Source organism: Perognathus longimembris, chromosome 10, assembly GCF_023159225.1.
Source record: "Perognathus longimembris pacificus isolate PPM17 chromosome 10, ASM2315922v1, whole genome shotgun sequence".
NCBI classification, from domain to species: Eukaryota; Metazoa; Chordata; class Mammalia; order Rodentia; family Heteromyidae; genus Perognathus; species Perognathus longimembris.
The window spans coordinates 1209284-1230384 of NC_063170.1; the positions used below are offsets into that span (position 1 = coordinate 1209284).

A 21101-nucleotide genomic window follows, 5' to 3' on the forward strand; every position below is an offset into this window, starting at 1 on the left:
ACTTCCAGAAAACAAAATGACTTGCCACCATCACGCTAACGGGTCATGCTGTGTGTTAACATGGGGTTCGTGCAGATTTTTAGCAAGATTTTCCAAGCTGCTCTCTGCTGCTGTGACTTAATTAATGCACAGTGCTTTTCAAAGGAGAGTATCTGTGGCCCTCTGAATCTTGCCATTTTCAAGTCCTTACAAATGGAGGACATGCTCCTGACACGTCCTGCAGAGGCAGATGAAATGCTAACTTTGGCATGGGGCATCTGGCCCACTGCTGCTCTGCTGCAGCCACGGGTCCACGGTAAGCAGTGGGCCTGGAATCACAGCATGGAAGGAGCCAGGCTGGCCCCTCCGCAGAAGTCTTTGTGGTCTATGAAGAGTGTGCCAGCAGCTCTCACCGTCTGGCCCCAAGGACAGCCTTACACAGAACAGGGCCCTGGTGAGGCTGAGCCATCACTGTGGTGGCCAGGGAAAGGCTGAGGCCCCACGGATGGTGTGCAAAGGCCCCAACACAGACAATTAATTACCTTTCATGAAGAATCGGCAGGTGGGGCGAGGCCTCACCTTCCTGTCACTGGGGTCCTTCACTTCGCCTTCTTCAAGGTCGTCATCCTGGAACAGAGGACAGCCGCCTTAACAAGGTGGGCATCATCTACCCTCCGCTACCTTCGCCAAGCTGGAAAGAGCAGAACCAGGTGTGGGAACTTGGACACGTTCCCCAAGATCTGTCCCGGCCACTCACAGTCCTTGTTAATTTCCCCAAGTTTAGATTCCCAGCTACATAACAAGGATGAACCCAAACCTCACACACAAGCTCAAGGGTACATGGAAGAACACCGTGCAAAACACTCTGGGCTACATGAGCACTTTACTGAGAAGTGCTTTATATCCCCACTCCCCCACCCCCCTGAAGCCCCAACACTCCCCTCCTCTTTATTTTTGTAGCTCATGGGGCTTGAACTTAGGGTCTGGGCACTGTCCCTGAGCTGCTTTGTTCAAGACTAGCAATCTACCACTTTCAGCCACAGATCTGTTTCCCATCTTCTGGTGGTTTAACTGGAGACAAGAGTCTCACCGTGGGGCACCACCAGTGACTTAGGCCTATAATCCTGGTTACTCAGAAAGCTGAGATCTGAGGATTGTGGTTTGAAGCCAGCCCAAGCAGGAAAGTCCATGAGACTCTTACCTCCCCAATGAACCATCAGAAAACCAGAAGTGGAGCTGTGTGGCTCAAAGTGGTAGAGTGCTAGCCTTGAGCACAAAAAATCAGGAACAGCACTTAGACCCCAAGTTCAAGCTCCACAACCACAAAAAAAAAAAAAAAAAAAAAGTCTCAGACATCTTGCCTGGGCTGATTTTGAACCGCCCTGATTCTCAGATCTCAGACTCCTGTGTAATTAGGATTACAGGCCTGAGCCACCAGGGCTGAACTTAGGGCCTTGGGCTTGCTCAGCTTGGTGGCTATCACGTATCGTAACAGTATCCAAGCAGTTCACATCTGATCCTAACTCTGTGCTGGAACACAATGGCCACTGAGGCTTCAAGGGGCCAGCCCAGGACCCTCCTGGAAGCCTCAAGAACACCCCTTGGGCTCCCTCTGCATCAGAGCAATGCTCCTGGAGACAGTGATGAGCCACAGTGCACGAATGCCGGCAGGGGCTTCTAGGAAAGGAGTGCATCGGGATGTGTACTTGGGGAGAGGCAGAGATCCAGCATGCTGACAGGTTTGGCACTGGGTCTGAGAGCAGGAGAAAAGCCCAAGCCTGCAGGAGCTGGTGCTCTCCACACACAGGATGAGTCTGCTGACTGCTTAGCAGATGGCACGGGGCCTGGGGCGCCCGCTGGGCACCCCAGGCTCTCCAGTGGTCAGCTCCTCATTGCCACCCACCATGCACCTCCAAGGGCCTCCCCTCGGGTGTGCGCCAAAGCAAGTGGGGCTTTATCAACGACCACCCATGAGCTATCGACAACGTGCCAGGCCCTGGGGACACAGGTAAGCCTGGCCCAGAAGGTTTTGGTCTAGGAGTGGTGTGCTTGGGATGGGGCTGGAGAAGCAGAAGACACCTCCATCAAGGAGGCCGTCAACTGAGACTGTTAAGGCAGATGGCATGAGCCCACAGAGAGGTGACATTCAGGCCAACAGGCAACGCGTGAGAAGCCAGGTGGTGGCAGCCCACAGGACCTCTCAAGGGGAGGACTCACTGTCCTGGCTGAGTTGAAACCACCACCCACTGTCCCCATGGAAGGGACAAGCCCTGCTCTGCCCTCCCCTCTCAGGCCTAGAATCTATCAAGGGGCCCTGGGCCTGCACCCGAGCGCCCAGGGGTGCTGTGGATCAGAGGTGCACCTCTGCCTGAAGGACACAGGCTGGGCCTTTAGCAGCAGGCTGCTTCCTGCAGGGCTGCAGCCCACAGGAGGGCGTCCCACAGGGCACAGAGAACCAAGGCAGACTAGAGCCTTCCCACACGTTCTGTGTCTAGGGGAAATCAGCAGCCCCAGACCACAGGGCTGGCCCCTTCCTGTCTACACCCCAGTGCTCTGGACTCTGAGGGTGACCCTTGGCCTACGTGTGAACTTTAATTTTCCCTAGGACCAATTCAACAGCAGAAGCACAAAGCGTCTACAGGAGGGCCTCCCAACTGCAAAGGGAACACACCCAGTACCCAGGCAAGTGCTTAGTGTTCTCTTCAGAACACTAAAAATCCCAACACAACTCACTGGCACACCTAACCCACAAGCCCGCCCAAGAGATGAGCCTGCAGCTCACAGCATCTTTCCGGATTCTTTTTTTGGGGGTGGGGGGTGGACAGGGTGTTTAGTAACGGGGTTTGGTATCGGAGTCCACGCTTGCTAGGCTGGTGTGATGCCACCACGCCACCCCTCTGGCCCTGACTTTCAGTGGCGGCTCTTTTTAGGACAGGGCCCCACCTCTCACGAGAGCACATGCTCCAGCCTACCTTAAGTGGGGAAGCACATGTAAACGGCCCTCTCCACCTGCCCTCTAGGAGAGGCAAGGAGGAGCTCACACTTGTGTCTGGGCCGTCCTGACACTGCAGCCCTCCCAATCTCAGCCCTTCTTGTAGCTTGTGGTGACTGTGCCCAGTTATGAGGTGAAAGGAATATGTTGAATTTCTCTGTCCAAGTTCGCCTTGAACTGTGCTACCTACCCAACTAGCTAGGTTACAGGTATGAGCCACTGGCACCAAGCTTGCATCTTTTCCCTTTGCTAGTCCTGAGACAAATTTCCCCAATGTGGAAGCACAAATGGCAAAAACAAGGAAACCAATACAACAAAGTCCTTTGTACGGTCATGCTAAGTCGTCAGCTTAGGAGACCACTTCCTGCTCTAAGTAGTAAGAAAAGATCTAAAATTCTACGTTTAAAGCTACACATGCTCCCAAAGTTCTGCTCTCAGAAAGCAAAGCCAGGTGAGCATTCTGCAGCCCTAACCACCCGGTGTGGTGGTGGCACACTCGGGACACCTTATTGGCTGTTTCACTATATAATCCAGGTTGGTCTTGAACTTGTTATCCTCTTGACTGCCAGGTGCTGACCACACCAGCTACGTCGTAGAGGGTATCTGAGACTAGGTGCATGGAAACCACCTCACTGCTGGAGAGGACATGTGCACTGTGGACCCAGAGTCACAAATACGGGCAGCAATCTCCCTGACCCAACACATCTCTCAGATGCTGCACACTCAGATCTTCCACTGGGATGACACAGACAAACACCTAAGACACCTCTGTGTTTTGCATGTGTGCCAGTCCTCGGACTTAAACTCAGGACCTGGGCACTGTCCTGGAGCTTCTTTTACTCAAGGCTAGCACTCTACTTGAGCCACAGTTCTACATCTGGCTTTTTGGGTAGTTAATTGGAGATAAGTCTCAAGGACTTTCCTGCCCGGGCTTGGACTCCCAATCTGCATGTCTCAGCGTGCTGAGCAGCTGGGACTATGAGCAGGAACTACGGGTACCCAGCCCAGTTTTGTCTTGGTTGTAAACTGGGAGGTAAGAGACATGAGCCACAGTGCCTGGCTCTCAGACAGTTTTAATTTGGCCCTGACCTTACTTATCTCCTTCGGGTTTTATAGTTCTAAAAAGTATGTTCAGAACTTCAGGCTGCTTCAAAAAAAAGGAACAAAACCCTCCTGACTATGAAAATCCAACCTATCCAATCTGGTCACGTGACCGTATCCCAGCCTTCAGGGAGCTGCAAGTGTGTGGAGGCACCGCAGGTCCACAGGGCCTGTGCGGCTGGCAGTCGCCGGGCTGTCTACGCAGGCCTAGTCCTCAGTCTCCAGCTCAGGGCTTCCTCTGTGCCCCACGCAAGCCCTCGCTTCCTGCAGGCCTCTCCCACCAGTGCCTGTTTCTGGGCACGAGGGGGACCCGGCCCGCGAGAGCTGCTCTGGGCCAGCCCCGCCAGAGGGCCCCGCCGCCCCGGTCATACTCACGTCTATCTCCCCGTCGTCAAGCTCTCCGTCGTCGTCCTCTTTTTTTTTCTCCTTGGCGGCCCCCGTGGGTCCCTCTTCCCCCACATCTTGGACGCCAGGCTTGGCCTCCTCCCCGGGAGCACCCCCCGCCCTTTCTTCATCTTCCTCGGCCCCAGCCTTCTCAGCTTCGTCATCCTGGGGGGCGGGAGCCGGCTCTTCGGGGACCTCCTCGTCATAGTCCAGCTCGTGCTCATCCAGCTCCCTGGTCACCGAGGAGGCTTCGTCCCTGAGGTCACTCGTCTGGTCTTCCTCGCCATCCCCCGCCTCCTCCTCACACGGGGAGCCAGTTGGGCCCCTGCTTATCAGCTCAGGAGCCTCAGAGTCTGGGTCCTGGGACTTGGGCTCGCTGGCCCGGTCCTCTTCATCGGAGCGGTTCTCCCCTTCCTGGCTCGGTATCCTGGCCACATTTTCCTCATCCTCCAAGTCGGAAGCCCTCCCCCCAGTCCCATCCAAGTCCTGGTCAGACCCACTTTCCCTCAGTATGTCATCGTCTGAGAGCGCCCGCCGCTCTTCTTCATCCTCTGGGGAGTGAGGGTCCCGTTCAGGGCTCTCAGCCACGTCCATCGGTACCCAGTTCTGCAAAAGAAATAGAACAGAGACTCACAGCACGGCAAGGTGGGGCACAAGCCAGGTCCGTTTTCCTGGCACGCGGGATTTGCGCAGCACGGCTCCTCTCAACCACACACATCCTGAAGGAAGACAGGCTGCAACTCCATTGCCGGAGGTGGGACTCCACTCAACCACGTGACAGGGAACGTGTCTCCCATCCTAGAAACCTGGCAGAGACATGGCTCCACACAGCCCTTCTCTCACTGTAGCCTGTATACCATAGCAGAAGTGATTGCAAGGGACAGCTATTTGGATTCTGACTAAAGCACTTTTGAAAGTCAGTAAAATTTCCTATATGGAATGAGACAGAAAAACTGAAGGTAAAGGTCTGGGGTCATCCTGAGGAGACTAAGGCAAAAAACCAGGCGAGCCAGGGCGCGTGGCAGCCAGGTTCCGAGCCCAGTAGTCCTGGTCACACCTCTCCTGGTGCGGCCTCTCACCACCTTCCCCAGCGCCACTCTTCAGGCTGTAGCCATCACGAACGACCCCAGTGCAGACAGTGCACGGACCCTCCAGCAGTGCCCGAGGACACACCAGAGTCCAAACCACTGTTCCCACACAGGCATCTGTTGTGGAAAAGAACTCTGGCAGAAGATTTTACACGTTAAGTTGTATCCTGCTATACAAGACGGACAGTGCCACTCCAGAAAGTCTCATTTCTATGTGATGTTCCAGATTAAATTGTCCAGTAGATGTTTTCTGGTTTTCCGCTTCACCAACTCATAGAAAGCACACTGGTCACCTACGTGTAGCTCAGTATTTGAGAGGCTGAGGCAGCAAGGCTGAGACCAGCTGGGCTACCTACCCAGACGGGTTAAAACCATCAGAAAAGAAAGAAAAAGAAGGGGTGGGGAGAATACTGACCCACCTAAGGTGGGCTCAGCGTCTACGGAAGCCTGAGTATGTGGAACTGGACGTGTGTCTGTCAGCAAGGGGAGCAACACGTCACAACACAGCTTACCAGCTAGGGATGGGGTCAGTGTTCATTCTGGGAGAACGCTCATCACTTTTTTATTTAAATAAGGTATGCCAACTTGGTGCTGGATACTAACAGTATAATTCTAGCTACTCAGGAAGCTGAAATCCATGGACCGAGGCTTAAAGCTAGCTTAAGTAGACAAATCCGAGATTCTGACCTCCAATTAACCAGCTAGCAAAAAGCCAGAATTGGAGGTGTAGCTCAAGAGCTAGAAGGCCAGCTAGGAGCAAAAAAGCTGGCCAAGAGTGTGAGACCTTAAGTTCAATTCTGAGTACGGCCTACGAACACAGAAAAAGAAGCCACGGTCGTGCTGTTTAATATCTTAGTATCTAGAAGCAGTTTATTCATTCTAAGATCACTATGGTAGCAAGTCACTCATGCTTAGCTTAGCTTACAGACTACTTTTTTTGGTGCTAGGGTTGAACTCACAGCCTTGTACTCTAGTTTAGCTTCCTCATGACTGGTGCTACACCATTGGAGCCACACTTCCAGTCTATTAATTTGTTGGTTAACTGGATACAAAGTCTCAGAGACTTTGCTGCCTCCCAAGGTCTCAGTCTCCTGTGTAGCTGGGATTTATTTAAGAGGGTCTCAAGACCCTCCTGCTCCACCTTCCCAATTATAGGCCTGCCCCTCCATGCCTGGCTACAGAGTGTATTTACATCTTCTCCCCAGGAGGCAGCTTTTCATCCCCTCAGCTGCCTACAGGTAGCACGCACCTGTTGGGAGCTTTAGGAAGAGAGTCCTGTTGAACTTGTTACTGAGTCTCCTACAATCCACACAAAATACGACATTCACATTCTCATCCTTTACAGCTAATGGCAACCTTGGAACAAAGTTATGGCTTCAATCTAGGCAAAACTAAACACCAAAACAAAAACAACAAAAAAACAAAACAAAACTAACAAACCTACTGGGGACAACCCTTCCTCGGCCTGTCACTCACTCGCTGTCCTGTGACCATCACTTTCCTGGACTCGCCCTGATGATGGGGCCCAGGTGCAAATGGTGTGCACTCTAGTGTCACTGTTTTAATCAGACCCAAGTCCTTTACCTGAACTAGCCCAAGAAGCTCACCAGTAAACAGCAGGAAGTTTGCTTTAACCTTGGTGCTAGAACAAAACAGTGAAGTTTAAGCTTCAGAAAGCCCTGTAGGGGCTGGGGATATGGCCTAGTGGCAAGAGTGCCTGCCTCATATACATGAGGCCCTGGGTTCGATTCCCCAGCACCACATATACAGAAAATGGCCACAAGTGGCGCTGTGGCTCAAGTGGCAGAGTGCTAGCCTTGAGCAAAAAAGAAGCCCTGAGTCCAAGCCCCAGGACTGGCAAAAAAAAAACCCCACAAAAAACAAAAACAGAAAGCCCTGTAATGGGCTTGAATCCTCATACTACTGCCTCCCAGGCTTAACATCTTAGGCAAAAGAGGTTAACTTGCCAAGCCCCAGTGTCTACATCTGAAACATGGAGACAACAGTAGCTACTTTTATGAAGTTGTTGCAACAGTTTGATGAAATGATAGGTAATATTTATCGTACAAACTGGACACATTTAAATTTAAAATGAAGACAAAAAGAGATAATCCACAGCTTAAAAATATACTCCATAGCTGGGTGCTGGTGGCTCATGCTTGTAATCCAGCTAAGATCTAAGGATCCTGGTTCAAAGCCAGCCCAGGCAGGAAAGTCCCTGAGAGTCTCATCTCCAATTAACCACCAGAGCTGGAAATATGGCCTAGTGGCAAGAGTGCTTGATTTGTATACATGAAGCCCTGGGTTTGATTCCCCAGCACTACATATACAGAAAACGGCCAGAAGTGGCACTGTGGCTCAAGAGGTAGAGTGCTAGCCATGAGCAAAGAGAAGCCAGGGACAGTGCTCAGGCCCTGAGTCCAAGGCCCAGGACTGGCAAATAAATGAGAAGAAGAGCCCCACAACCAGAAAAAAAACAAACACAAAAAAAAGAACAACCACAAAACAACAAGCCACAAACTTCAAACCAGGTGCTGATGGCTCACACCTGTAATCCTAGCCACTCAAGAGGCTGAGATCTAAGGATCAAGGTTTGAAGTCAGCTTGGACAGACAAATCCCAGAGACTCTTATTTCTAATTAACCAGCAAAAATACCAGAAGTGAAAGTGTGGCCCAAGTGTTAGAGCGCTAGCCTTGAGTGGAAAAAAACTAAGCTCAAGTGCAAGGTCCTGAGGTCAAGCCTCAGCACTGACACCAAAAGAAACATACTTCTAGCTAGGCATGGTGGTTCCTGCCTGTAATCTGAGCATTTAGGAGGACGGTGAATTCAATGGTGACAGGGCTGTCTCAAACAATACTCCACTGTATTCCTGTGTCAGTTCAAGTCTCTTCAAAGGCTGAACATGTTGGCATATACCTGAAATCCCAACTACTTAGGAAACTCAGAGGATTGGGTCCTATCAAAACAAAGCATCTCTTAAGAGTGCTCAAGAATAATGCATTCATGGGTTCATTTGACAAACACCATAATAAAACTGAAAGCCACCACTGTGCCTTGAGACTATGGTCAGACACCTGAAACAAACCTCTCATTTTCTCACAATGTATTTTGTAAGTACAGGGTTTTGAACTCAGCCTTGCACTTGCTAGGCAGGTACCACACCACCGAGTCATGCTCCCAGCCTTTCTGCTTCAGTCATTTTTCAAATAGGGTCTCCAGTTTGTGCCTAGTGGGCCAGGACCTGGATCCTATCTACATAACCCACAAAGCTTGAGACTACAGCCTGCCCACCACATGCAGTATTTACTGCTTGAAATGGGGGCCAGGGGTCCTCACAAACTGTTTTGCCTGGGCTGGCCTGGAATAGTGATATGCCCAATCTCTGTCTTCTCAGTAGCTAGGATTAGTGCTTTTAATTTTTTTTTTCTTTTTGGTGCCTCATGATCTCACCTGTGTTTCTTGCTCACAGTTGGTGCTCTACCATTTGGCCTATATTTCCAATCCAGAATTTTGCTGGTTAATTGGAGATAAGAGTCTCGCAGGCTTTTCCTCTTGGGCTGGCTTCAAACTGTGATGCTCCCGGTTTCAGCCTCCCGAGTAGCTAGGAGTACAGGCATGAGAAACTGGTGTCCAGTTCCTTATGTCATTCTTAATCACCATCTCCATTTTCCAAATAAATGTTGTCCCCCTTCAATAGATAGAACTGAGGTTCCATGGTCATGGCGTGGCTGTTAGAAAGCCAGCTCCACTTTTAGCCAAAGTCTGGACTACGCAGAAATGGGGTCTTCCATTCAGTGTATAAATTTTGCCCATTTTTCGTTTCTCCTTCCAAACCTAGGTGTAATAAATCAAACTCCCTAAGGCGTGGCCTTTTCATTCTGAGGTTATAGCAGGTGTTCCCCAGAGTCAGAGCCCTTTGCTGGCTGGTACCCCGCTGGTGCTGCAGCTGCCTCTGCCTGCCTGTACACCCCTGAATACAGAGTTGCTTCCATCCCCAGGGTGTAAGTAACTTCTCCCTGGGTTGGGAAGGAAACAACTGACACTAAGTGGTGGGAAAAGTGGCACTGTGATCACTTGAGATGTCCTGGTCTGTCATGGAAAGATCAGGGATCTGGACTTGTAGATAATGGGCTGCTTTGAGAATCTAATGGTAGGCACAAGTCCTCTCCTTTCACAAGACCAGACAAAAAATTTCTTTCACTTCAAAACCACTGAGGCACCAGAAATCACTGAGGCACCCCCTTTTCCTGGTTTATGAAATCTTTCCTGGTGCATTACTGCATCATATAATAAATGCACACTGTGCTACATGTCTAGTCTATCAACATCTGCCAAGCGGTACTGCTATTGGGCAACTTCCCTTACCTCCTGCTATAGTTTGGACCTAAGTGATCGATAAAGGCCCACAGGTTAGTGTCTTGGTACCAGAAAGACACTACTGAAAGGTGCTAAAAAACTTTTAAGAGGTAGAGCCTAACGGGGCCACTTTGAGAAACTGCTGCAGGTCACTTAAGAGTCTGGTCTGGGAAGCAAATTGAGTTACCAAGCCAGATGAGATCACTCTTGGTCAAACATGGGGTGTGATGAGAGGATAATAACCAATCTTCTCCACTGGTTTACATAGTTAATTACCAAGACAAAAACGTTAGATAGGTTTTGAGCACCAATAACACAAGAAAATAACCTTCAACTTTTAGCGAAGCAGCTTCTATATTAATAGTGAAATTCTGACTTCCTGACTTCATGGACTTACAATGTCTAAAGTATGCATGTCAATCAAGGGTGTTGGCAGACACCCCACCCCCACCCCCCAAAACCTGGGGCTAAGCTCAACCACCAAAACAACAACTCCGTGATAAGGATATCCTCACCTTGATATGCGTTAAAGGGAAAAATCCTTTTAAACCTGAGCAAGGCCACGGCTTACCTGTCTGCCTTTTGGAGTGATTCCACAAAAACTCTTAAGGAAGGTGGAGCAGTCCCCGCCTACAACCTGAGAGGAGTTCCAGGCTTTAGGACACTTTGGCCCGATGGATTCTGGAGCTGGCTGAGCTCCACAAATCGTACTCTTACAGGCAAAGATTCTCCTCCGAGGACCGGGAAGTGGGAGTCGGCCCGGGGCCAGGCCTGCCCTGAGAATTACAACACGATGGGGGTGAGAGCCTGGTGACCCCGCCAACAGCAGACGGGTGTCAAATGGCGGGTCTGAAGAAGGACCTACTTTTTGCACATGAGTTTGCTAAACAAGGCTCCCTTAAAACAACCAGCCACCGCAGCGGCCCGGCTGGCTCAGCTGTCAAAGTACCCGGGGCAACGTGAGTCCGGGCCGGGGCCAGGCTGCTCGTCGCCCTTCCTTCCGGCGTCACGGCCGAGCTACCCCAACCAACCGTCCGCGGGGCGAGGAAGCAGCCCCTTCCCGGGGAGACGCGCGCGTCGCGGGGCGCGGCGGGGCGTCCGGCCCGTGCGCGCCCGGAGGCCGCGGCGGCCGGCCCCGGGCGGCCCCGAGTCGGCGGGAGCGCCCATCGAGGGGTCCGGCCGGGCCCCGCTCCCCCTTTGTGGGCGGCAGACATGTGCCGGCGAGCGGCCCGGAAGAGAACTGACAGCGTCGCCGCGGGCGGAGGCCGCGCGCCCGGGCGCAGGCGTCCGGCCGCCCCCGCCCGGCGGCCCCGCTCGCGCCGGCCCCGGCGCCCCGGCCCGCCCGGTCCCGCCCGGGCCGCGCCTCGGGCCGCGGCTGCGCACGGCCGGGGGCGCGCCCGAGCGCTCGGGAGGCGGCGCCGGGCGCCCGGGCCTCGCTCCCGCCGCCGCCCCGGCGGCCTCCGCCCCGCCGCCCGCCGCCCCGCCTACCTCAGCGCGAGGCCGCCGACCGGGCCACGGCTCCGCTGGAATCGCGGCGGCGCGGGCGGGACGTCCCTCGGCCCTTCCGCTCCTCGCAAGCTCCAGCCGGAGGGGCGACGCGGGCGGAACAAACGGGCTCCACTACCCGCGGGGGCCGGCCATTGTGCGACGTCATCAGCCCGCGACGACTCTCCGGCGAGCCGGCGGGCTTCCCTCGCTCGCCCCGCCTCCCTCCGGCGTCCTTCCGGCCTCCGCGCGGCCCTATCCCCGGAGCGCGCGCCCGCACGCCTCCGCGACTACGCAGGCGCCGCCCGAGGGCCCCTCCCCTCCGGGGGCGTGCCCCTACGTGCGCGCGCGCGCCGGCCGCGGGCCCGAACGCGCCTGCGCCGGGTTCAGGCGGGTCACGTGGTGGCCCTAGTCGTCTTCCCGCGCTCTGATCGGGAAGGGGCGGGGCGAGAGGGAAGGGGCGGGGCTTGAGGGTGACGGGGGTGGGGGGGGTGGGGGGGTGGGGGGGTGGGGGGAATGGAGAGGGGCCGGGGTGAGAGTGGAAAGGAGGCTGGGAGGGAGGGGAAGGGCCTGGGGGGGAGGGAGGGGAGGGAGGGGAAGGGGCTGGGAGTGAGGGAGGGGAAGGGGCTGGGGGGGAGGGAGGGAGGGAGGGGAAGGGGCTGGGGGGAGGGAGGGGAAGGGGCTGGGAGTGAGGGAGGGGAAGGGGCTGGGGGGAGGGAGGGGAAGGGCTGGGGGGAGGGAGGGAGGGAGGGGAAGGGGCTGGGGGGAGGGAGGGGAAGGGGCTGGGAGTGAGGGAGGGGAAGGGGCGGGGCGAGAGGGAAGGGGCGGGGCTTGAGGGTGATGGGGGGTGGGGGAATGGAGAGGGGCAGGGGTGAGAGTGGAAAGGAGGCTGGGAGGGAGGGGAAAGGCCTGGAGTGAGAGAGGAGAAGGGCCTGGGGGGAGGGAGGGGAGGGAGGGGAAGGGGCTGGAGGGAGGGAGGGGAAGGGGCTGAGGGGAGGGAGGGGAAGGGGCTGGGGGAGGGAGGGGAAGGGGCTGGGAGTGAGGGAGGGGAAGGGCCTGGGGGGGAGGGAGGGGAGGGAGGGAGGGCGGGGAAGGTCCTGGGGGTGAGGGAGGGAGGGAGGGGAAGGGGCTGGGAGGGAGGGGGCTGGAGGGAGGGAGGGGGCTGGAGGGAGGGAGGGGGCTGGAGGGAGGGAGGGGAAGAGGGGGGTCGGGTTGCTCAAGCAGAGGTTCTGGGCCCTGTGCCTCCTGTTTTCGGTTCAACAGGACTCGGTTAATCTGGAGACACTGACTTTGTTCGCGTGCCCGTTCCAAGGATGGGAGGGGACACCCCGACGCCGCTGAGCTCACCCCGAAGCCAGGCACCAGGCACGGGCCTCTGGGGTTTTCTTTCCACTCTGTCTTGACTGCCAAGTTGAAAAGCACTGGAGCGGCGGTGGCGGGAAGGAAGCAGCCTAGGTGATCTAAAAGGCCTTGGGCCGTCGCCCCTCCAGCGGAGTCATCGTTTGGTCCTTGCTGCTGTGTTGTTGACTTTCCGGCGGTCCGGTTCCTTCGTGTGGCATGCCTGGTGGCTCCGTTGAGGCTGGCGGGTGTGGGTTGGTTGCGGGGGGTGGTGTCCCCTGCTCCCGAGGGGCGCTGCTTCGCTCCCGCAAGCCCCCCGACCTGCCCTGTTAGTCCTGCGCCGGCTTTTGCAGAAGGCAGAGCGCTTGCTTCTAGAGGACGGGACGTCTGTGCTCCCTAAAGAGAGCCGAGGGTGCTCGCCAGCCCTGCCTCCGCCTCGTGGTCTCGGTCCACCTCTCCGGGTCGCACGCTGCTGGACACGGCAGCCCGCGCCCTCCGGGAGCTCGCTTCGGCATCTCTGTTCGCTGAGTGGTTGGTGACAAGCCAAAGCATGTCCAGATTTCCCCTCCGTCCGGGGGCCGCAGCGCCCCGCACCTGTCCCCGGGAGGCGGGAAACCACGCTGGCCGCGGCTCGCTTCTGTCTGGTTCCATTCACCGTAGGATCACAGCCCCAGTCCTGCCTTGCGGGATGCCCCTCCCCCATGCTCCCGGCACGCGTGTCCGTGTTCCTGCGTGTTTCCCAGGTTCCAGCATTTGGGAGACCTGGCTTCTGCTGGTCTCTAAGATGGCCACGGTGGGGGGGGGGCGCCTGACCAGCCCAGCGACTTCTCACACACCTTGGGGACTGCGCGGCGGGGGGGGGGAGGGGGGTCCCCCTCCGAGGCAGTGGGGGGATGAGGAAGGCGGGGGGCCTGCCCCTTTGCTCGACGCAGGGTTTCAGCAGAGCCCCGTCCCTGGCCCACCCTGCCGCTCGGCAGGTTCTTGAACCCCAGGGCGGCTGGCCAGAGGGCCTCTGCCCCAGAAAGCTGGCTGCGATGAGCACGTGACAGAGAAGGACGCAAACGCCAGGTCAGCGCCTGCCCACGGCCGGGGGTCCGCAAGGCCAGGGCTTCCTCCTGAGGGAACAAAGACAAACCACCTCAGCAAATCCGGGCCCCCGGCCATTTAGGACCTGCTCTGGGTCTCGTTCGTGCTCCTCCCCATCTTTTCCTCTCTCCTCCTTCATCTCCTCCTGGCTTCCGGTTCCTCTCCCCTCCTCATCCCTCTTCTTTCTTTCTTCCTGGTGATTTTGAGACGAGGGTCACGCCAGGCTGGCCAGGCTGGGCTTGATCTTTCCGCCTTAGCCTCCCAACTTCTAGGATGACGGGCAGGAGCCATCTTGCCTGGTTGGGGTGCCTGGTTTTTATATCTGTGCAAGGCCCCTTCAGTCCCCTCCACGGGGGACAGCCGAGCCGGGCAGAGTGCCTGCTGGGAGCTCCACAGAGCCCCGCGGGCCCGGCCGTGCCCTCGCCAGGCCATGCGGGGCCCCGAGCCCCCCTGACCCCACCCGGCCTGCGCTCAGCCTTCACCCGAGGGCTCTGCTTCCCGGGGCTCCTGGGCGGCCCTGCCCGGCGGTGGGTGCTCAGGGGCCTCCATCCCAGCCGTGGGCCGCTGGGGCCGCTCCTCCGAGGCCGGGCTGTGCATGTGTGTGTGCGTGCGTGTGTGTGTGCGTGCGTGTGTGTGTGTGTGTGCGTGTGTGTGCGTGTGTGCGCCTCGGCTCATCCGCGAGGCTTAGGAACTCTCTCCCTCTCTCCCTCTCTCTCTCTGTGGCGTTTTTCCACTGTGCCTAGAGCCTTGGTGGCCAGGGGCATTTGGTCTGGGCTGGTCCTGGCTGCCCAGGGAAGGGAGCTGGCGGGGTCCGTGCAGCCGGGGCTGCAGGGGGGTGGCGGGGCGGGGGGCAGTGTGTCCGCCTCCTCCCGGCCTGCTTCCGTCCCCGCAGGCAGAGAGCGCGGCCAGGGCTTTGAAGGCTGGCTGGCTGGAGGGGGCGGGGGGGCGGGCGGGGCCTGGAGGGGCAGCCGGGTCCCCCGGCCCTGGTGTGGGGGCCGGGACAGGCTCGGTGACTCACACTCCCACTTCCAGGCCAGATGTGGCCGAGGTGACTGGATCAGGGCCACCTCACCACGCTGGGTGCGCACGTCCGTCCACACCCGCCCTTCTGCCCTCCCCCCCCCCCCCCCCCCCCGCTTCTCCCCACACACCTGGGCCGGGCCAGGGCCAGCCTGGCTGCGGCTGCCATGTCAGGATCCCAGGTGGAGGGCCCGGAGCTGGGGGGCTGGGGGGCCGGCGCCCCTCTTCCCTTCCGCCAGCCTCAGTGGCCCATGTGGCCGGGGTCACTGGCCGCCCCCCCCCCCCCCCGCCACCTCCGCAGGCCCCGGGCCGCCCAGCCACCAGTCTTGTCTTTTTCAAGTGCCTTTTGTGGCCCCTGGCTGCGCTTCCTCCCTGGCCTGAACCCCCTGGGGAAGGCCGACGCGGTGGGGGGGGGGCCTTGCTCACGCAGACTCCGCACCGGGTGCTGGCGGGAAGGCCGCCCCCTGTGTGGCGCCCCCTCACGGGCTCCGGGGGGCTGCCCGCGGTCCGGCCCCAGCCGCGCGCGCCCCCTCCTCTCCAGGACCAGCGGGGCCCCGAATTCCCGTCCCCAGTCACAGAAAACCACCGCCACTTAAAGATGAGCAATAATATGTGTCCATTACAGAAAGCTAGAAACACATGCGCGCACACACACGCATGCACGCGCACGCATGCACGCGCACACACACACACGCAAAAGGAGTTGCTTGGTAGTCTTCTTTCAAAATAGGACCGCGCAGGGCACTTTTGAATCCAGGGTCTGGTTTGAGCCCCGCAAGCCACCGAGAGGCGACTGGCCGGTTCCCCTGGGGGCCCAGCTGTGGGGTGCCGGGTGCTGCCCCGAGGCCAGCACCGGCTGGGTGGGTCCCGTTTACAGCGGACTCTCCCGTAGCGCGAGGGGGAGGGGGGTTGTGGCTGGAGGCGCGGCCAGGCGGCGGTGGACGGGTAGAGTCCCGGGGGCGGGGGGGGGGGGAGGGGGAGCCCAGCAGATCCGCCTGACTGGAAACGTGCTCTCGAGTCTCAACAACTAGTGCAGCGGCGCGAGGCCCTGACCGCCCCCCCCCGTATCCCGCACAGTTTCCCGGGCCGGGCCATCTGGGGGACCCAGCTCTGTGCTGCGAAGCTGCCTTTCTGGGGCTTCCGTGGTTTTGCCACCCACCCGTCCCTGGCACTGGCCCGTCCGGGTTTTGGAGAGGAGCTGGAGGTCAGAGGTCAAGTCTCACGGACTGCCCCCCCCCCCCCCCCGCCGACGTCACGCCTCGGTCCTCAGCCTCCCGAGCTGCGGATGGCTGGCGCGCGCTTCCGGGCCCCTGGCGTGCTGGCCACGGCCAACGCAGGGAGACGGGGGGCGGAGAGAGGCGGCCCTTCTCCTTCCCCGTCAGGGACCGTGAAGCTGCTTCCTTGGTTTATTAGCCTGTGTTGGTTGCGCACGAGGACTCGTTGTACGCAGTGTCTCCTCTCCCCTCCCCTCTCCCCTCTCCCCCTCCCCCCTGCAGCCCCGCAGTCGCTTGCTTTCATCCGCGTGTGTCCTTGCGCACCTGCAGGATGAGCACAGAGGATTTAGCAGGTACTGAGAGCTTGATCAGAGCCGGGAGAAGCACACCGCTGGGGATGGGGCCCCGCCGGGGGCTGGGGCCGGTCCCAGGTGTGTGTGTGTGTGTGTGTGTGCGCGCGCGCGTGCGCCTGGCCCGTCATGATGGGGATCTAGGAACCACCAGAGAGCGCAGGTAGGATGGAGGCTCATGGTAGAGAGGAGCCGAGCCAGGGTGGACGTCAGCCCAGAGCAGGGGAAGGCGGGGCGGCTCTGCGAGCAACGAGGCCCAGCCCAACACGTGGCAGCCTGGGGTCTGGGCCCCTCAATGGCCATCCTGACCTTGGACAACAGCAATAGCTACTAGGGGGTGATCTGATTTGGGAGCAAGACGGAAGCAGGGCAGGATAAGAAGCGAACAAAAGCTTTCATACTGAAACCGCCTAACATCCTAGCTACTCAGGAGCCGAGGAGATCTGAGGATCGTGGTTCAAAGCCAGCCCAGGCAGGAAAGTCCAGGAGACTCTTATCTCCAATGAACCACCAGAAAACCGGAAGTGGCGCTGTGGCCCAAGTGGTACAGCGCTCGCCTTGAGTGAAAAAGCTCAGGGACAGCACCCAGGCCTGGAGTTCAAGTCCCGCGACCGACTCACACCAAGACGGGTGTCCTGAGGGAGATGGAGGCAGGGCCTCTGCTGTGGCGTGGGCCCGGGCCCGCCCCGGCTGGCCTGCTCATGCCCACCGCATGCGTAGCCGGCTGGAGGCCATCCGCTCTGGACACACGGATGCTTCCATGGAAGCCATGGTGGCCCTTTCTCCCAGACCCCCACGGGGACCCTCCACCCCAGACGGGGCAGAGCCGTGCCGGCCGGGGCCAGGCTGGAGCCTGCAGACCCCGCTCTGCAGAAGCCTCTGGCTGACTCCTCTTGCCCTGGATCCTGCCGAAGGAGCGAGGATCGATTCTCTGCTCACGCACCTTCCATTCTCCACTCCCATCGCTTCCCTTCTAACCGAAAGCTCAGAAGCTCTTGAATCCTGCTTATTGTGGCGGGAATGATGCCTGCCTGGGCGGCTTTATTTTTTTATTTTTTTTGGCCAGTCCTGGGGCTTGGACTCAGCCTGAGCACTGTCCCTGGCTTCTTCTTGCTCAAGGCTAGCACTCTGCCACTTGAGCCACAGCGCCACTTCTGGCCGTTTTCTGTCTATGTGGTGCTGGGGAACTGAACCCAGGGCTTCAGGTATACGAGGCAAGCACTCTTTGCCACTAGGCCATATCCCCAGCCCATGGGCGGCTTTATTGAGTAATGGATGCCCTTGCCTCCCAAATGCCCATGTGGATTGCTTTGCACAGTGAGTGGGGGGGCTTTGTCTGCAATGTGTAAAAAAGTAAGTCTTTAAGAGAAACCCCGGCCGGGGCCGGTGGCTCACGCCTGTCATCCTAGCTACCGGGGAGGCTGAGATGTGAGGATCGCTGTTTAAAGCCAGCCGGGGCGGGAAAGGCTGTGAGACTCATCTCCACGAAAACACTCAGAAAACCGGAAGTGGCCCCGTGGCTCGAGCGGTAGAGCGCTCGCCTTGAGCTGAAGAGCTCAGAGACGGCGCCCAGGCCCACGGCTGGTTCAAGCCCCACGACCGACTGAAAAAAGAGAAAAACCCAGAAGCAAGCACCAGGATCTGGAGAACGCGACCTTCTGAAGGCCTTGGCATTCAGCTTCTCAAGGGGTGGAGTCTGCGACCCAGATCCTGGCCCCTCCCCTCCCGCCCCCTCCCCTGTCCCTCTCCTCCTGGCCCCTCTCTAGAGAGGCCCCTGCGTGAGTCCCCAGGGGCCTGGCCTGTGGGGAGGAATCACAGCTGCAGGTGCTCTCTCCAGGGAGCACCGCTTGTGACTTACTAGTAGCAAGGTCCCCGAGCGTCCTATGTCTGCGGTGACAAATCACTGCACACGGGGCCTTAGAACAACAGCTGTTTACTCTCTGACCGTAGGGAAGTCGGGGGCTGGGAAGCAGGCCTCGGGCCGCACACCCTGGGGGCTCGGGGGGGGCCTTTCTCGGCCGGCCACACGGCTGTGCCCTTGTACACCCGTGTCGTCTTCTAGAAGGACACCTGTCCTGTCCATTAGGACCTCGCTCCTCATCATCCCTGAGTCACAGCTGTCAAGATGCTGTTTCAAAAAAGGCCCTGTTTGGAGTTTGGTGCGCCGTCTCGGGGACGGGGTCAGCCCAGACCGGCTCCCCGTGCGGGGTTTGCGGGGAGCCGGCTCCCTCCACCCTGCGGAGCCCAGGGTGCCGGCTTCGGGGAGGGGGGGGCAGCTCCGGGCTCGCTGGGAGCCAGGCCGGCTGGCTCCGCGGCGGGCGCCGTGGGTATGGAGCCCAGGGCCTGCGGGCTCAGAGCCGCGCCCACGCCGTCACCGAAAGCAGCGGCCTCCGCGGGTGTCGACTTCCGTCAGCGGGACCCGGGGCGGGGACGGTCGGCTTGAGTGGAGGACAGGTGTGGCTCTGGCTCCTGGACCCTTGGGCCCCTGGGGGCCCGTGAGGGGGGCGCACACGGCAGAAGGGAGCCGGAGAGACGTGGGTGCCCTTCCCCGAGGCGCTCCCGGCCACCCCGCTTCCCCCCTCCCCCCGGCCCCGGCTGGGGAGGAAGTCCCAGACCCCAGCACGGACGGGGGCCGCGAAGGCAACTTACACTCTGCTTGAAGAAAAATGTTTTCCTTTGGCCAGTCCTGGGCCTTGAACTCGGCCTGGGTGCTGTCTCTGAGCGTTTGTGTTCAAGGCTAGCACTCTACTACTTGAGCCACGGCTCCACTCCCAGCTTCTGGGTGGCTAGTTCGAGGTAAGAGTCTCACGGACTTTCCTGCCCCGGTTGGCTTTTTAAACCACGATCCTCAGATCTCAGCCTCCCGAGTAGCTGGGACTCCAGGCGCGAGCCGCTGGCGCCTGGCCCGCGCTTTGCTTTGTGGGGGTGTACTGTCATAGCCGAGCGCGTGGGAGCCCCGGGCAGTTCACGGGGTGATCTGGGCACAGCTGGCTGTGACGTGAGACCGAGCAGGAGTGCCTCCACACCGAGGGCAGAGCGTGCGCACCGGACACTAACAGGCTTAGCTTACGAAAGCGTTAAGGAAATGCATTTGTTTCTACTTGGGGGGAGTAATAAAATTATAACGTAGGGCCCTGCGCGTCCTCCGGCACCGAGCCACCTCCCGGGACGGGAGGCCAGGCGCGTGTCCGGGCCATGTCTGTAGCCGAGGCCCTCGGGCGGGGGAGCTGCCCAGGACAGGTGCCAGCCGGGGCCCCGGGGGCCTCCAGACGCTGCCCGGGGCAGACGGTTTCAACGTGTTCCTATGTAAATAGGCACTAAATGACTGGCTGTCGGACAGACCAGAAATGGCTTGCCAGTATTTTTCCCTTGACTGAGCACTTGAAAAATCAGAGCAAAGTGTGTCACACACGACAGCTTAAAAAAAGACAGCACGAGAACAGCGCCTGCCAGATTAACTGTGACGTGGTGCCGGCTTTAGACTAAAAACAATGGGCTTCATCCGGCTTTGATAGTCTGCTTATTTTGAACCCCAGGTCTTGGCCCCTAGCGCCCTAACTTCACGGTGTCTGGAGGGAAGTCAGGTAAGATAAGGTAATGGCCCTGTACAAACCCGGGTGGAGGGGCTGTTGGCAGCTTTTCCAGCCGTGACTCCAGAGCTTGGGGGGGGGGGGGCTGACCACTGGCCTCCGGCTCAGGAGACCCCGGGGCTGTTCTGTCTGTCCCCTTGGACCGCCTAAGTGGGACGACAAAGCCTAGATATTCCCGTTTCCAACAAACCAGCGCGAAGCCAGAGCTGGAGCCACGGCTCGAGCAGCAGAGCGTCGGGAGTGACGGAAAAAGCTGAGCCCGAGTTCAAGCCCCAGGGCCGGCGCACAAGACAAAACGACACAAATCCTCACAGTTGCAGGCCTACTTGCGGCTCCCAGCAGACACAGAGCGGCCGGCACCACCCTGCGAAGCCGGGGAGGCGGCCCCTCGCTCCCTCGGGCATGGCCACAGGGGGCCCCCCTTCCTGACACACAGGGTGGCGCCGGGGGAGACCGAGGGTGAGCTGAGCCTCCATGGGCCCAGCAGGCCACCCCCGAGGGACTCCGAGAGAACCCCAAACACCTGTCCACACAGGAAGACGCGTGGCGTTGGTGGAGCATCAGGGGCAGAAGAGCGCACGCAACCCACAGGCCCCCCTCGGGTGAGTGGATGCGGGGGGCTCAGCGCGCGGGGACCAGTGCCCGGGGCACAGGGACTGGCGGTGTCGTGCGGCTGCCCGGAGGGGTCCCCACCAGGCCTCGTGGCCGGGCAGGGTGGGGCAGCAGCGCTCGGCGGGGAGGCCCGGGAGGAGGGGGGGTGGGGGGGCTGCCGTGTTCCTCTGGGGATGGAATTATTCTAAACCCGTGTTGATGGATGCACAACCCCGGCCCTGAGCCTGCCGACCCTGAGGCCCCGGGGCTGTGGGGAGGGCGGGGGCCCAGGCCAGAGAGCGAGGGCGGCAGGACCCCACGGCGAGTGTGTGTGTGTGGGGGGGCGCCCCGGCCTGGGCCGCTTCCCGGGCCCCACGCAGGGCCGTGCTCGGGTCAGGATCCCGGGGAGAAACCTCAGCCCCCTTCCTCCTCAGTTCCTGGAAGTGCAAATCCACCCCGACTGCGATCTGAGAGCTGGACTCCTGATTCCCATCCTTCAGTGCTCACCAGAAAGTTCTCTTTGCT

General features: G+C 59.0%; 1 protein-coding gene across 5 annotated transcripts in view; it reads right to left on the reverse strand.

Annotated features, from left to right (window-relative positions):
* The window catches only part of Zc3h18 (zinc finger CCCH-type containing 18), a 36422-nt gene extending 24866 nt beyond the window's left edge, over positions 1 to 11556 (reverse strand). For 3 of the 5 annotated variants that reach the window (XM_048354955.1, XM_048354956.1, XM_048354952.1), the window contains exons 1-3: positions 11391 to 11556; positions 4448 to 5062; positions 522 to 606 (exon numbers count right to left, since the gene is read on the reverse strand). In XM_048354955.1, coding sequence (XP_048210912.1) covers positions 522 to 606; positions 4448 to 5050 — 688 coding nt within the window. In that variant the 5' untranslated portion in view covers positions 5051 to 5062; positions 11391 to 11556. Of the gene's footprint in view, positions 1 to 521; positions 607 to 4447; positions 5063 to 8996; positions 9049 to 10473; positions 10540 to 11390 lie in introns of those variants that run through there. The other 2 variants (XM_048354953.1, XM_048354954.1) reach the window with 2 other exon arrangements.
* Positions 11557 to 21101: the final 9545 nt, after the last annotated feature.